A 13,555-nucleotide genomic window follows, 5' to 3' on the forward strand; every position below is an offset into this window, starting at 1 on the left:
TCGGAAGGCTGGCTCAGCAGCTTCGCAAGGTGTGATGCCCCTGGGAGCTACAGGATGGGCAGAATGGAAAAGAGTGGCCCCCCAAGATGCCCATCTATATTCTGCCTGCTCAGGGACCAGATTAGGAGGACTGATTGGCCCTAATTCTCAGTCAGGGAAAGGCTGTTAAAGCCCACGGCCAACACAGGCTTCTGAAGTTCCACCTAAACCTGGCAGGGTGGCAGCACCTGAGCTTTGGGCCTGGGGAGTCAGGAGGGCCAAGGAGCGGTGCTGAGCTCAGCATTAAATACCAGGCTGCCAGGGGGCTCCCGCACTGCCTTGTCCATGGGAGAGGCCACTAGGTATCCAACCCCCCTCTGAGCACCCCCATCTGGAATGACTCAGACCTACCTCGAGGAAGCCGGGCCTTGGGGTGGAACCTCTGGAGGGCCTGGAGCTTTACTGATCCCAAATGACTCTTAGGGAGCCTGCGGAAGAGGCGCTGGAGCCGTGAGGTGACAGTGCCGAAGCAGGTGGAGACCGCCTCCTCAGCCCGGCCCTCAGTCATCCCGCTGGGCTACGGGATATCAGTAGCTTCTCTCCAGGTCTGGCATCAGGGACAGAGTGACGAAGGGGGGAATCACCGGCCCCGGGAGGACTCCAGGCCTCGTGTGAGCCAGGCTTTGCTCAAATCAGCCCAGTCTCCCTGTTCCTCCGAAGTCAGTCACGGGCACTGGGGACCCCGGGCCGGCACCAGCCAGCCTGCCCAATGCCTTCTCTTCCCAGCTGAGGTCCTATCCCCTCCACCTCCCCCCAGCGGAAAACTTTCTATTCCTGGGGCTTTTAGCTTGATAAGATAAACATGCCCCCACCAAACAGGCTGCAGAAAGAGCCTGCCCTGGGCCTCACTTCTCAGGAGCGCCTGTGAGTCTGAAAATCAATGTCTCCAAAGTTTCAACAGACGACAGAAGTGATCCGTTACCTCACGCTGGTGCCTGGCCCAGGAACTCGTTAATGGATTTCTTTGGGGATGTCGGATTAATAACGCTTTACCAGCTGTACAGGCTCCCAAGGGACAACCGCACTAATTCACATCCTCCTATGCTAAGCCCAGGACGGGGGAAGGGCTTTCAGCTGCCCGGGCCCATAGGAAGCGGTGCTGCCTTAAGAGGGTCAGACCACTTATCTGAGAGCAGATACCTGCGCAGAGAAGAGGCGACAGGAGTAGGAATAAGAAAGAGAAGAGAAGAAAAGAATAGAGTCTCTCATGAAGAGGGCAGAAAGGTTGTTCTCTTGCCCTAACATGGGGCTCACAGGGTGTCCCCTAAACAGTGACTCCCAGAAGCAATCAAGTCCTGGTGGGGAAGTTCCCAGAGGCCCTGTCACCCAGGCCAAGACGGGCGATTGGCACTGGACAGGCAGCAGAGCCTTCCAGGAAAACCGCTGAAGAGGGTAGCCTGCTCCCACGCTGCCCAGAGACTCCAAAAGTCACCCACCAACCGCCAGCGGGGGCCAGCTTCAGATGAAGCAGGGGCGCCGTCCCTTAGAGGAAAGGCACCACAGAGGGCCGATGAAGCTGCATTTACGCCTCTGGGGGCTGGTCACCTAGCGCTGGGGCCAGAAGGTGAACACTCATGAGTTCAGACGTGAGCCCTGTTGGCCCTCGTGCAGCTGCCAACCTGCTTCCACCATTTTGTGCTGTGGTTCTTCCCCAGGCCACAGAGAATGTTGAATGGCATCACATCCCAGAGGCCAGGCCCTCAGGCCACTGAGAGAAGAAAATGGTAGAACCGACCCAAGCTGCACCTGACCTTCCAAATAGGCTCCCCTATCACCTGCCCCCTCGCAGGATCTCTGGCTGGGAGGCCCCAGCTAGATCACCCCTCCCTGCTGAGGCCCTCAGTCCTTGGTACAGTAATAAAGCACACTGTTTACAGGTCATCTATTTAATGGAGAGATGCCCCCAAAGGCCCCCTTCCTCGGGCTGGGACACTGGGTCTTTCTCCCTAATGCTTCCTTGGGGGGGACTGGGCTGCCAGTGGTCTGTTTTGTGATCGTCTAGCTTACCCAGGAGCTCTGCCTAGACAAGGCTCGTGAGTCCAGGTCCTGAGATGACACCGGGGCTGCCACGTGAAGCTGGGAGCCCAGATTCCTGGCCCCACTGGGACATGAGATCTTCACGAGGGCCCAGGTACTCCCACCTGCTTGAGCACAGGCAAGGGTGGCATTCCCACTCCCGTGCTCAGAGAGGAGGACACGCACATGCTGGGAAACTTTAAATCATGAGTCATGTGTCATGGGGGAAAATCCCTTCTGAATGCCCCAATTGGGCTGGAGGATATACTGATCTCACTTCTCCTTTTCCTCATCACAGAGATGATTTTGTGGACAGGTTAAGCCATTGGGGAAGCCAGCAGGAAAGAACTGGCTGAGAATCCAGATGGGGCTTTGGGAGGTTCTAGAATCTTCACTCCTGACCTTTAGAAAACCTGGATAGATTTTCTGCTGTACGGATATTTCAGGAGGAACACAGTGACCTCCTGCTGCCCCAACATCTAAGCACTGACCCTCTGACCTCCAGCCAGGGCGAACCTAACTTGAAGAAACAGGCTTCACCATCTTAAGTGCTGGGGTTACAACATATTCTCACCTTGAAACCCTATTCATATAAAGGTCCTTCCAGATTGCTTTTTAAAACACTCATCCCTAGAATAGACATTTGCAGAGAGTACGCTCAACCCCTTTTTCTAAAAACTCTCAAGTTACAGCTGGACTCTTTTGTTCCATTTGAATAGTAAGGCATCTCTGAGGTTTATTTTTGGATTTTTAATACTTTCCTCAGTTGCAGAAAGGACATAATTGTTCCAACAGAAACCACAAAACCTTCAGCTTCTATTCAACTTGAATGGAAAAAACAGCTTCCTCCAAGTCAGCAAGAAAAGTAAGTGACGATACCCAAATGTGAGCCTGACCTGGAGGCACACAGAGTTGGGGTGGGAGTGGGGGGCTTTCCCCAGATTTGCTGCCCCTCGCTCAGCCACAACACTGCCTGGGACAGGGCGGAGGGCCATCATGCAAACCTCAGTTTATTTTCCAGGCCCGATCCAACTCTTCTGCCCCGTCGCTGTCCCCTTTGAGACACAACCTGATTTTTCTTTGGTTCATGGTTAGTCCTGTGTCATGAACCCTGGGTCCTGACAAGGAGGATCTTTTCAGTTCCAGGAAAAGGTCTTCAACCTGCATTTCCACGCCCCTACACACACCTAATACCAATGGGTGGGGTGGGGAGGGGACAGACACACTCGATTGTTTTGTGATTTAAGAAAAACTCCACCTCTTGTTTCAAGACCTCATGATTTACACATGCTGAAAACCTATTTAAAAACCAAACATGGAAAACAGGCTGAAGTGCTGCCAGCTCTCAGTTGTCCAGGACCTGGCTGATCCTCTAGCTTCCACATGGCTTACCGCCCCTTGGTTCACCCTCCTCTGTTTCTGTACCTCTTTTTATGGACATTTCAGCGTTCGTTGGCAGAAGGGAAGCAGATGAATGAGGAAGCTCCACTAACTTGCATATTCAATGACATTAGCTCATGGGGCAAAATGCTATGCTGGGTTCTGGTGCTGATTTTGCTAATGATCCAGGTCATCGCAGAGAAGTCACTGACTCCCTGAATGCTAGGGAGTGACTTCTCCCCTCATTTGTGAGATGGCCATGATTCACCCAGCCCTGCCTGCCTCACAAGGGCACTGCAAGGCTCAGCAGAGCCAGTAGGCAAGAAAACACTTTAGATACAGCCAAGTCATCTCTGAGATAAAAGTAATCTCTGCTCCCACAACTTCTTGGCCATTCTCAGTATTTCTTGTTCCACATGAATATCTCCATCCTTGCAGGCTCACAGAACACCAATTTGTATCTTCAGCAAACACGACAATTCTTTCCCAGGTCCAGCATCCGGTAGAAACAAACCATAAAAGGATAAAAAACAAAATGGGCGAGGAACATCGCTCTTCTTTCAAGGCTGACTTTTGTGAACCTGTGGTCTGATTTAGGAAAGGTTCCTGTAAGCCACATTTTCATGTTCTAGCAGCCCTAGCCAACAGCCACTGCAGACATCTGGGTGAGATCTGCTCTGCCCTGGAAATGTTTGTTCAAGAAACAGGGATGGGGCTTCCCTGGTGGCGCAGTGGTTGAGAGTCCGCCTGCCGATGCAGGGGACACGGGTTTGTGCCCCGGTCCGGGAGGATCCCACATGCCGCGGAGCGGCGGGGCCCGTGAGCCATGGCCGCTGGGCCTGCGCGTCGGGAGCCTGTGCTCCGCAACGGGAGAGGCCACAACAGTGAGAGGCCCGCGTACCGCAAAAAAAAAAAAAAAGAAACAGGGATGGGGAGCAGAAGGTGGCGTGCAGGCCCTCCACTGAAGGGTAAACATGACCCAGTCTCACTGTGGTCACAGGTGAGGGACATACCAGTCACCTGCCTGCCCACCCAGTGACACACAGGAACTGACTGAACTTTCCAACACCACCCTTCCTCCCAACCCTCAGCACAGTGTCCGCTCGTGCTTTCCCCCGATGCCCTCAATGAGGCTAGGGCAATAGGGGTGGGTAGGGATATCCTGAAGAAAATCTGGGATGCACTACAGCAACCAGGGGTCACAGACCCCTCAGCTAGCACAGAGTACTCTCCACCAGCAGGCTGGGCACAGGGCAACTGTGCCAGGACAGACCCCTGCTGCTTTTTCTCCTTCCTCTCCAAAAAGGCAAAAGAGAACCAAATGTCACAGCTTTTCTTATGGGTGCATCTCTCAAGAATGTTCTCCATGCTAGGAACCACGGGCGGGCTAGAACAGGCCCTGCATGAACTTGTTGGCCACTTTGGCCAACACCACCACTACACCATGGAGAATTCTCGGGGTCCATCAGGCTCTGCCCATGTCTCCTCGGCATGGTGTTGGGGTGCCTCAAAGAACACCCAAATATCACCCCCCTAGGTCTGAGTCAAGACAGTCTTGACCTTGGAGTGGCGCTCCCCCTGACTGCTCCCTGGCACCGATCTTATTCCACTTCAACCCGGGAACCGAGCCTGCTGCCCTGCCTGACGTCATCACCTCGGCCTCCTTGCTCATTCCCCAAAGCCTAAAAGCTGGCTCTGCTCTCCTCCTAGCCCCGAGATCCAGCCCTGAGGATGTAGAGAAACTTGCCAAGACTCTTGGAAAAAAACCTAAAGTGACTAAATGCAGAGCTATCTCCCCCGCCCCAGGTCAGCGGCCTCCACCACTTCCCGACCCAGCCAGGGGAGAGCCGAACAGAGCCTGCAGGAGGAGTGGGTGGCAGGGTGGGACGAGGCCCTCTGGAGGGTCAGAAAGCATCCTGCCACGGGCACCGGCAGATCTGCAAGCCCATGGTGGGTGAGAGGACTACACGAGCTGGTGCTGCTGGAAGCCGGGATGGGGGGAGGGGGAACGTCCTGTCTGCGTGTTTTGCACACCCACAAATACTCACCTGCCAAAGAATTCTCACCTTGTCATCAGAGGAATGCGAACAGGAAGGGCCTCTGGTCAGGCCAGAGACGTGCTTCCAGCTTCCTCATCAGCCTTAATAGCACCCCAGCAGGCAGGGCAAAAGCGGCACGCAGCTCCTTCCACGGGGAGACTGAGGGGTGAGGGGTGGGTGTTGGGAGCCAGCGAGGGCCCCATGGGAGAGCACCTGGGAAGCAAGACCCAGGACGCTCCCACGGCCGGCCCAGCGGGGGGCTGCCCCTGTCCCAGAGATGCTGGGCACGGACCAAAGGAGGGAAATGGCTTGACAGCCCGAGATAGTCAGAGGCCATCTTCCAGGCCAGTCGGGTTTGCCCAACATGAGGGTCTAACCTTCCCCTGCCCCTGGCCAGATGGACGGGCGACTCCTTCTCTCCACGTGAGACCTCGGCAGAAGCCTCCCTGCATTCTGACCTCATGAATCTGTTCTGAGGATGAGCGTGGCAGCAGTATGCAAACCCTTTGTGCTCCTCAGAGAAAAGGCACCGTGAACCTGTGAAGAATTCTTGCCGTGCTCATTCTCTAGGCTGGGTCTGCCCTGACCCTCAGCCGCTCTCCTGAGCCTTTGGCCCCTGTCACCACGCAGAAGCCGGCTTCCTGAGGCAGGAGGCTCACCTCACCAGCTAGGAAGGGCTCTTCGGCTGGGCTGGGGGCTCTCTTTTCCCTGTCACTCAGGGCCTACCTGCCAGGCTTGGCACCGGCTGAATTCACTGGTAAACTTGGGGAAAAGAGAGAGGGTACCGGCTCAAACCCGCAGTGCTGAGGGGAGATGTCAATTTACTTCCACCTAATGACTCTGCAGGATCAGCAGGAGAACACACACGTTCATTACCAAGTCTAATTAGGCGGGCAGACAAGTGGCATTAATCATTTTTGACTGTACCTGGGATTCGAGCCCCTCTTACTCGAATAAGTAATTTTCTGAATAATCAGAAAATTTCATGCTCTGATGAATAGGGGGGAAAAAATTAAACCCACATTTAATCCTTTCACTTTCATCTTTTGAAAATACAGGAAGCAGGGAGGAGAGGAAACAATAACAGCTTGGGGAGCTCAAATGGCCTCGGCCAAAGCATTCCAGGTCCTTTCTCTGTCCTCCCTTGTCCCCCCGCAACCCACTCCACTAGGACGTTCCCTAAGAAGAAAACCCCAATCAGAGCCAGGGGCAGGGGAGGGATTGGGGATTCCACTATCTCTAACAAGAAAACAACCATTTCAGGGCTTAATTTTCCTAACCTCCAAAGCCAAACATGGTCCCGAATTAATGAAAATACTTCAGGTCATATACTTCAGTGCTACCTAGTATCCTAGACGAATAAAACACTTTCCAAGTGCCCAAGGTGCCGCAGGGACACTCAATGTCCATGTCCCCGTAACCTCTCCTACAAAGAACCCATGACAGGGGGTGGGTTTGTAGGAGCCTGTGGCTGTCACATGAGTGGGTCCAGTCTGTGCAGAGAGGTGGGTTGAGCTCAACCATTGATGCAGCGACGAGACAGAGCTAGAACGTCTGGACAAGGGGCTCTGTGAGATACCAGCCTCGCTCACCAAGGAGGCCCCTGTCCCCATCCCTGCAGGCTCCATGGCAAACACCTCATACTCACACCATAATTCAAGTCTATCACAGGAGGGGAAGGTCGGGATGATGAGCCCCAGGGTCCCCCTTCCACCCTATAATCCCAATCACGTAACACTTCACAGCTGTGAACGGCACCCTCTCGAAAGAGGACCGGCTCCACTGGCAACGTGCAAGGCATGTCTAAGCATCCCTCCCTGAATGTTGAGTTGGACTTAGCTTTCCCCATTTTCCAGAGCATTCCTTGATCCAGGATGGCTAACATTCCCACCAAAATGTGATGAAAGGTAAAAGGTCAACTCCATGTGCCTTCTACAGAAGAAAGGGTCCACAACCTGTAAGGGACATTCCCTGAGAACAAAGCCATAGGGCAGCCTGTGAGAGTTTTAAGGGTTGTTTGCTGTTGACCATCCCTCCTGGAAGGCTGGAAATGGGCTCTCACTGCTGCAACGGCCCCCACCCCAAGACACACACACACACCACACACACACGAATTCATACAATCTACCTCTCTCTCCCCCTCCCAGTCCCCACTGGATTTCCTTCTCTATCTAACAAACATGACTTCTTTAATCCTGGAAATGAATATTAACTTTGAACTTTTCCTGTTGGCAAATCCAGCATTAACCAGAGCTCAGTTACAGACCTTGAAGTAGGGGTAAGCTTAAGTTAGAGGGATTTTCACTAAAAAGGCAGGCAGACAGTGGGAAGACAGTTTTCGAAAAGCTTCCCTTATTAAAAGCCCATTTTGCCAACACGGCTCCCACCCAGTGTCAGCCTCCTGCTCAGACAGATGTCACGTATATACCCACGGCTCTTCTGCTTGTTTCCAAGAGCAGGGAGATTTAATGGTAACAACAGGCAACCACCCTCACCAACCGCTACTTACTGAGACTGCGCTGTGCTGGGGGCAAGTGGTACAAGGACAAGGGGCCTGGGTCTTCGTGACCTCTAAGCCATGGGCACCCTGTGAGGACGCTTGTCAGCCACAGCAGGCAGGAGTGGCATTGCTAGAGGACGATTAGCGTCCACACTGCCTGGGATGCTCAAGGCACCTTCTTTCCCACTCAGCTCAGCAACCACGTAGCGGTGGAAAACTGTACTCACTGCGTGGAAAGGTGAACCTCAGAAGTGTCAGGAGCCCAAACTCTTACAGCTGCTTGATGAGAGGGGATACTAACACTCATATTGCATTAAACATTTATATTGCCTTCTGCCAGGCACTGTTCTAAGACCTTTCCATACATTAATTCATTTAATTCTCACATGAACACGATCGTGAAGGTAATGTTATCATCCCCATTATTATTTTTTTGTGGGGGGGGGGGAGCGAGGCTAGGCTTGTGGGATCTTAGTTCCCCAAACAGGGATCGAACCCGTTTCCCCTGCAGTGGAAGCACAGAGTCCTAACCACTGGCCCGCCAGGGAATTCCCAATCATCCTCATTTTTTAAAACAAGGAAGCAGAACACAGAAGTGCCCAGGGTCACACAGAGACCAAGAGGCAGAGTCAGGATTCAAACCTAGGTCTCTGGTTCCAGGCCGTTCGCTTAGGCACTGCAGAGTATTGCCTTTCAAAAGTCATGGTTTTGACCCTTGCTTTTTGAAACAAAGATGAAACAAACCAACCCCACCATGGAATTAGAACTTCAACTGAAAGAAAGATGATTGGTGAGCTTGGCGGGCTGTGTCTCTACCTGCCAGCCATCAGAACATTTCCCAACTGTTCCCATCCAGCCACAGGTCCACAGTTAAATATTAATAACAACAAACAGAGGCTCCTCTCTATAGCCCCTTGATTCCAACTCTGCTCCCTCTCTGGTGTTCAGACATCCCTGGTTGGTATTAACCCACCTGGCCGGGGACCACCAAGTCACACACAAAGTCAGAGGACATGCCCGTGCACCTGGTGCTTCCTGCCCCCAGAAACTATCTAATGTGAAGTGGGCATAAATTCATTTAATTACGGAGAATCAGGCATATTCACATACAAACACACACATGGACACCATTATCAACAACACCCCCCAAATCATAAAACTATAGGCCAAATAGTCCCCCAATATCTTTTTCGCTCTTGCTTGTAAAGTTTTTTTTTTTTTTTTCCCTCGTGGCCCGTCATGCGGGATCTTAGTTCCCCAACCAGGAATCAAACCCGTTCCCCCTGCAGTGGAAGCTCGGAGTCCTGACCACTGGACGGCCAGGGAATTCCCCCAATGTCTTCATACAAACTAGAATTCCAATGAAGCGGCTCTCCCAGGATTCTGGCACATTAAAACCCATTACAACGAGGATACTGCCCCTCCCTGTGTTGACAGGGTTGGTGGATGCAGTAAAGCACCCCAGGACCCTTGAGAGGGCAAAAGCTGCCGACACATCTGTGGGAAAGTTGCATTTGATTCTCCTGAAGGTCAGGGACATTTGCCAAGTGACAGCAGCCCTTCCACCCGCGTCACACACCTCTATATCTTTTGCCCTTTCCTTTTTAATTAGCACCTGAACTGAGTTCTGGTGGTGGAGGGAGCAGTAACCACTTTCCCCTCCCATCGTCCTCTTCCACTCGACCCTGGCTTAGAGTCTGAGCTCGCCTTCCCTGAAGCCAGCTGCAGTGAGAGGCACACTGCACAGCCTTGGCCACAGAGAGAGGCAAGGTCGGGTTTTCCTGACGCGGATGTAGTTGCTGCTGTACAATGCTGGAGCTGGGTGGAAGCTGTGGGGCTGCTGTCATGCGGGAAGAGGCTTTGCTGAAAGATGCAAGCCACAAGCCATTTCCAGGGATGCTTTCTAGAGGTTGTACCATTGTCTGTGCTTTGTGCTTCAGATATTTAAACTATCTGTATAAACACATGGGTATGGATATCCTCTGCCAAACATGGTAACAGCAAATGTGAGGTGGGGTGGGTTGGGGGGGTAGGAAGAGGACATCTCTTAAAGAAATACACACACCTAACTGTCGGAAGAGAAAAATAATAAACCCTCAAGAATACTGCAAATTTGCTCAGAAAATCTATACACTGGATGCCCAGTGTTTTAGTAAGGCTTTGAGAAGAGTATGGCTCAGGAGGAGGCTGGAGGGGCCTGAGAACTCTGGGGAGGAAGGGACAGGGCAGGTAGTTGGGTCATTTTCCAGCAGTGACCTAGGAGGAGGAGGCAGGGCACAGCCAAACATCAGAGCAGAGTCCAAAGGTCTGAGGGGCCAGAGGTGGAAGGCAGGAGAGGGCACAGATCCAGGGTCACCTCAGGCTCTTTCAACCTCATAGCCTGTTTCCATCCACAGCCTAACCAGATCTCCTCCCTAACCCAACAGGTCGCCCTGGAGGAGGGGTGTACCACAGGCAGGCGTGTACCATGGGCCTGTACCATAGGCAGACACACAGTCATTCTGCCATTACCCTAATAAGCACGGGGCAAATGGTCATCTCAATACCAGCCTTACAACCCACTCACAAGAACTTACAACAAAAGCAAGAAGGTGCACGGGAGACTAGGCAATGACCTTGTAGCTTCAGGTATCGACCCCAACCTACGTGTGTGTGTGTGTGTGTGTGTGTGTGTGTGTGTGTGTGTGCATATGTGTCTGGGGAGGAGCGAGGCGTGCACCTGTCTGGGGAAGAGGTATTTGTTAAAGACCTCATAAGCATACCTGCGCAGTCGGCAGTCACTAGAGGATACCGGGCAGGGGACTAAGGCGCAGAGCGTCTCCAAGACTTACCTACCTCAGTTAAAGTCGAGGTCTCCCCTGGAGCCAGACAGGGCAGTGCCCCCTCTCTGCCTGCCTCAGCCCCCTCGCAGTTGCTCGCCCATGGACTGCGGTCTTCCCCTGCGCCCCTCCCTACCCTGCCCTCACACTCACTAGCGCAGCGCAGCGCCTGACGCAGCACCTCTCGTCCGCACAGGTCACACCAGCCCCAGCCACTCCGCAGCTCCAGTTCGGCGAAGCAGTGCCCCTCGCCTCGCTCCGCCGGGACGCGGGGATCCTGCGGCTGCTCGAAGATGCTCCGCACGTCTCGGGGCCGGGGCGCTCCAGGCCGCCGCCGCAGTCTCTGCTGCAGACCAGGCCGGAGCGGGCGAGCGGGTCGGGAAGCCCGAGGCTGTGGCTCCAAGTCCCCCCGGGCAGCCCTTCTGGCACAGTGTCCCTCGTGCGCCCCGGGCGCAGTGGAGAGGGGCGCCGGGGCGCAGCGGCGCGAGGGCCGGCCCGGGGGCGGCGGCGGCGGCGGCGGCGGCGGCGGCTTGGGGCCGCTCAGGCTCTGTAGATAGCGCGGCGGTTCTGGGTCCAAGAGTAGCCGGTACGGGCGCTGCCCGATGGCCGGGGACGCCATGGCCATGCCGGGCTAGCGGCGGCGGCGGCGCCGGCAGCTCTCGGCGTCGGCGCTGCTCCCGAGTCCGCCTCGAGAGAAGGGAAGCCCCAGACCAGCGCGCCTTTAAAGGGACCGCAGCCTGCAGGGCGGGGCGGGGGCGGGGAGACTTCGGAGAGGCAGGAAGGAAGACCCGAAGGAACAACCGACCCAAGTGGCCGGGGTGGCGGCGGGGGGCGCCTGAGCGAGTGTGGATTTAGGGGCGTCTTCAGGAAGCTGGGGCAGCTGAAGGATTGCGTATGGGAAAGGCTCTATACAGGACAACTCAGCAGAGGCATTCTGTTGGGGGTCGCCTGCCTTCAGCCCTGCCTCCTTCCCTCTCTCATCATTTCCCCCAACACCAGATCCCCCGCAACCCGCACCCCAACACGCCCAGGGGAGGGAGCGGGCCGAAGGGAAGGCTTTAGGGGCTAGCTGAGGATGGGGTCTAGAAAGATTTCCACCGGCTCAGTGTCCGCCCGCCACCCTCCCGGTTTTCACGCCGACCGGAGGGATTTGTTCCCCTGCTGTTCCCCTCTCCGCCGTTCACCGTCCCCTTGCGCGCAGAGCCAGGTGTGGGTAGGGGATGCCCGGCTCCGGCTCGCGGGCCCGCAGCAGCTCAGAGTCCCGTTGGCGCGGAGGGACGCGCGGCGGGGAACGCTTGCCACGCTGATGGCGAGAAGCCGCCTCCGCGACGCGCAAGGCTGTCCCCGCGCCACTTTCACTCTGGATTTCCCCTCTCTCAGCAGCCCTGTCGGGTAGGATAGTCCTTTCCCGGAAGACTGGAGTTATAGTTGTCCTGGGTCCTAGATTGTGAGAACGCTCCAGCGCGCCTGGGTTGGGAGAGCTTTTCTTCCTAAGTCAAACCCGCCTCTCCCCATAGCTGTTCTAGTCATTACTGTGGAAATACATCCACCATCACCACCCCCGACCGCAAAAGCCTTATTTTGTATCCGGTATGGACAGCTCACCTGTGGGGCCCAAAGAGCGATCCCCATCTATCAGTTCCAGATCCAGGGTAACCTGGATATGGAAGCTTCATAACCTCCCCACTCCTCTCGAGTTTAATGCTCTACTGTTACCGCCTTGAAAGCCTTAATAATTTTTGAACAAAAGGCCAGCATTTTCTTTTAGCACTGGGTCCCACGCATTGCGTAACCCGTCCTGACCGTCTCTCATAGATGGGGAAACGGGACTGCTGGATCTTTGAACCTGTGTGTCCCGTCAGACCCACTGTATGACCCTGGACCCGCTCTAGCTTCTACAGTTTCCTTAGCTGTAAATTGGTCTGGGAGTGGGGAGACAGGTAGATGCTTTTCCCATCCTCTCCGGTTCCACCACTCTGACTCAGTGATCACTGACTGTCCTCTCAAAACTTGGGGTTCAGTTTGGTTGATTTAGCAAGAAGTCACCAGCAAATCCACTTTGGAAATACGCAACCTAAATTCTAGACCTGAGTTGCTCCCTCCACTTCCCAGACCAGAGATGGGTCTCCCCCTAGTGTCTCCTAGGGGAATCTTCGCTTTTGCTTTTCGATTTCCCCTTGGAGGTAATTTTTAGGTAATTCCTAAAATGTCAAGAGTCCAGTGGTCAGGGAATTCCAAACTTGCTTTGGCCCATGGCTTCTCCCTCATGGTGGTGACAATCATGGAATCCTCTGGTCCCCTGGGTCTCACCAGAGGCTGGAGCTTCTCACCTCATGAGGTGGCTTCTGGGTACTTGAGAAGAATGACCCCCAGGAGCCAATAGCACAGTGCTAAGAAGCAGAAGGAGTTGAGATGGGGGAGTGTGAGCCAGAGCCACGCCCTCTGCTCTCCCCCTCCGGTTCTCCTCTCCCCTGTCTCCCTTGCTTTCTCTACATCGGTGGTTTTCGAAAGCTGCCATGCATCACAATTACCTGGAGGGCTTGTTAAATCACAGATTACTGGGCTCCACCCCCTGAGTTTCTGAGTCAGTTTGTCTGGAGCTGAGGTTTGAGATTTTGCATTTTTTTCTTTTCCATTATGGTTATTACAAGATGTTGAGTATAGTTCCCTGTGCTATACAATGGGACCTTGTTGTTTATCCATTCTCTATGTAATAGTTTGAGATTTTCCATTTTTAACAAGTTCCCAGGCAGTGTTGATGC

General features: G+C 54.2%; 1 protein-coding gene across 1 annotated transcript in view; it reads right to left on the reverse strand.

The window, feature by feature from the left end:
- Nucleotides 1–11,510, reverse strand: part of RASSF5 (Ras association domain family member 5) — a 71,134-nt gene extending 59,624 nt beyond the window's left edge. Inside the window, exon 1 of the mRNA XM_059995764.1 lies at nucleotides 10,947–11,510. Within this exon, the coding sequence (XP_059851747.1) occupies nucleotides 10,947–11,418 (472 nt within the window). The 5' untranslated portion in view covers nucleotides 11,419–11,510. The remainder of the gene's footprint in view (nucleotides 1–10,946) is intronic.
- Between the last annotated feature and the right edge of the window lie 2,045 nt (nucleotides 11,511–13,555).

The sequence above is a fragment of the Delphinus delphis genome, chromosome 1 (genome assembly GCF_949987515.2).
Source record: "Delphinus delphis chromosome 1, mDelDel1.2, whole genome shotgun sequence".
In the NCBI taxonomy this organism is placed as follows: domain Eukaryota; kingdom Metazoa; phylum Chordata; class Mammalia; order Artiodactyla; family Delphinidae; genus Delphinus; species Delphinus delphis.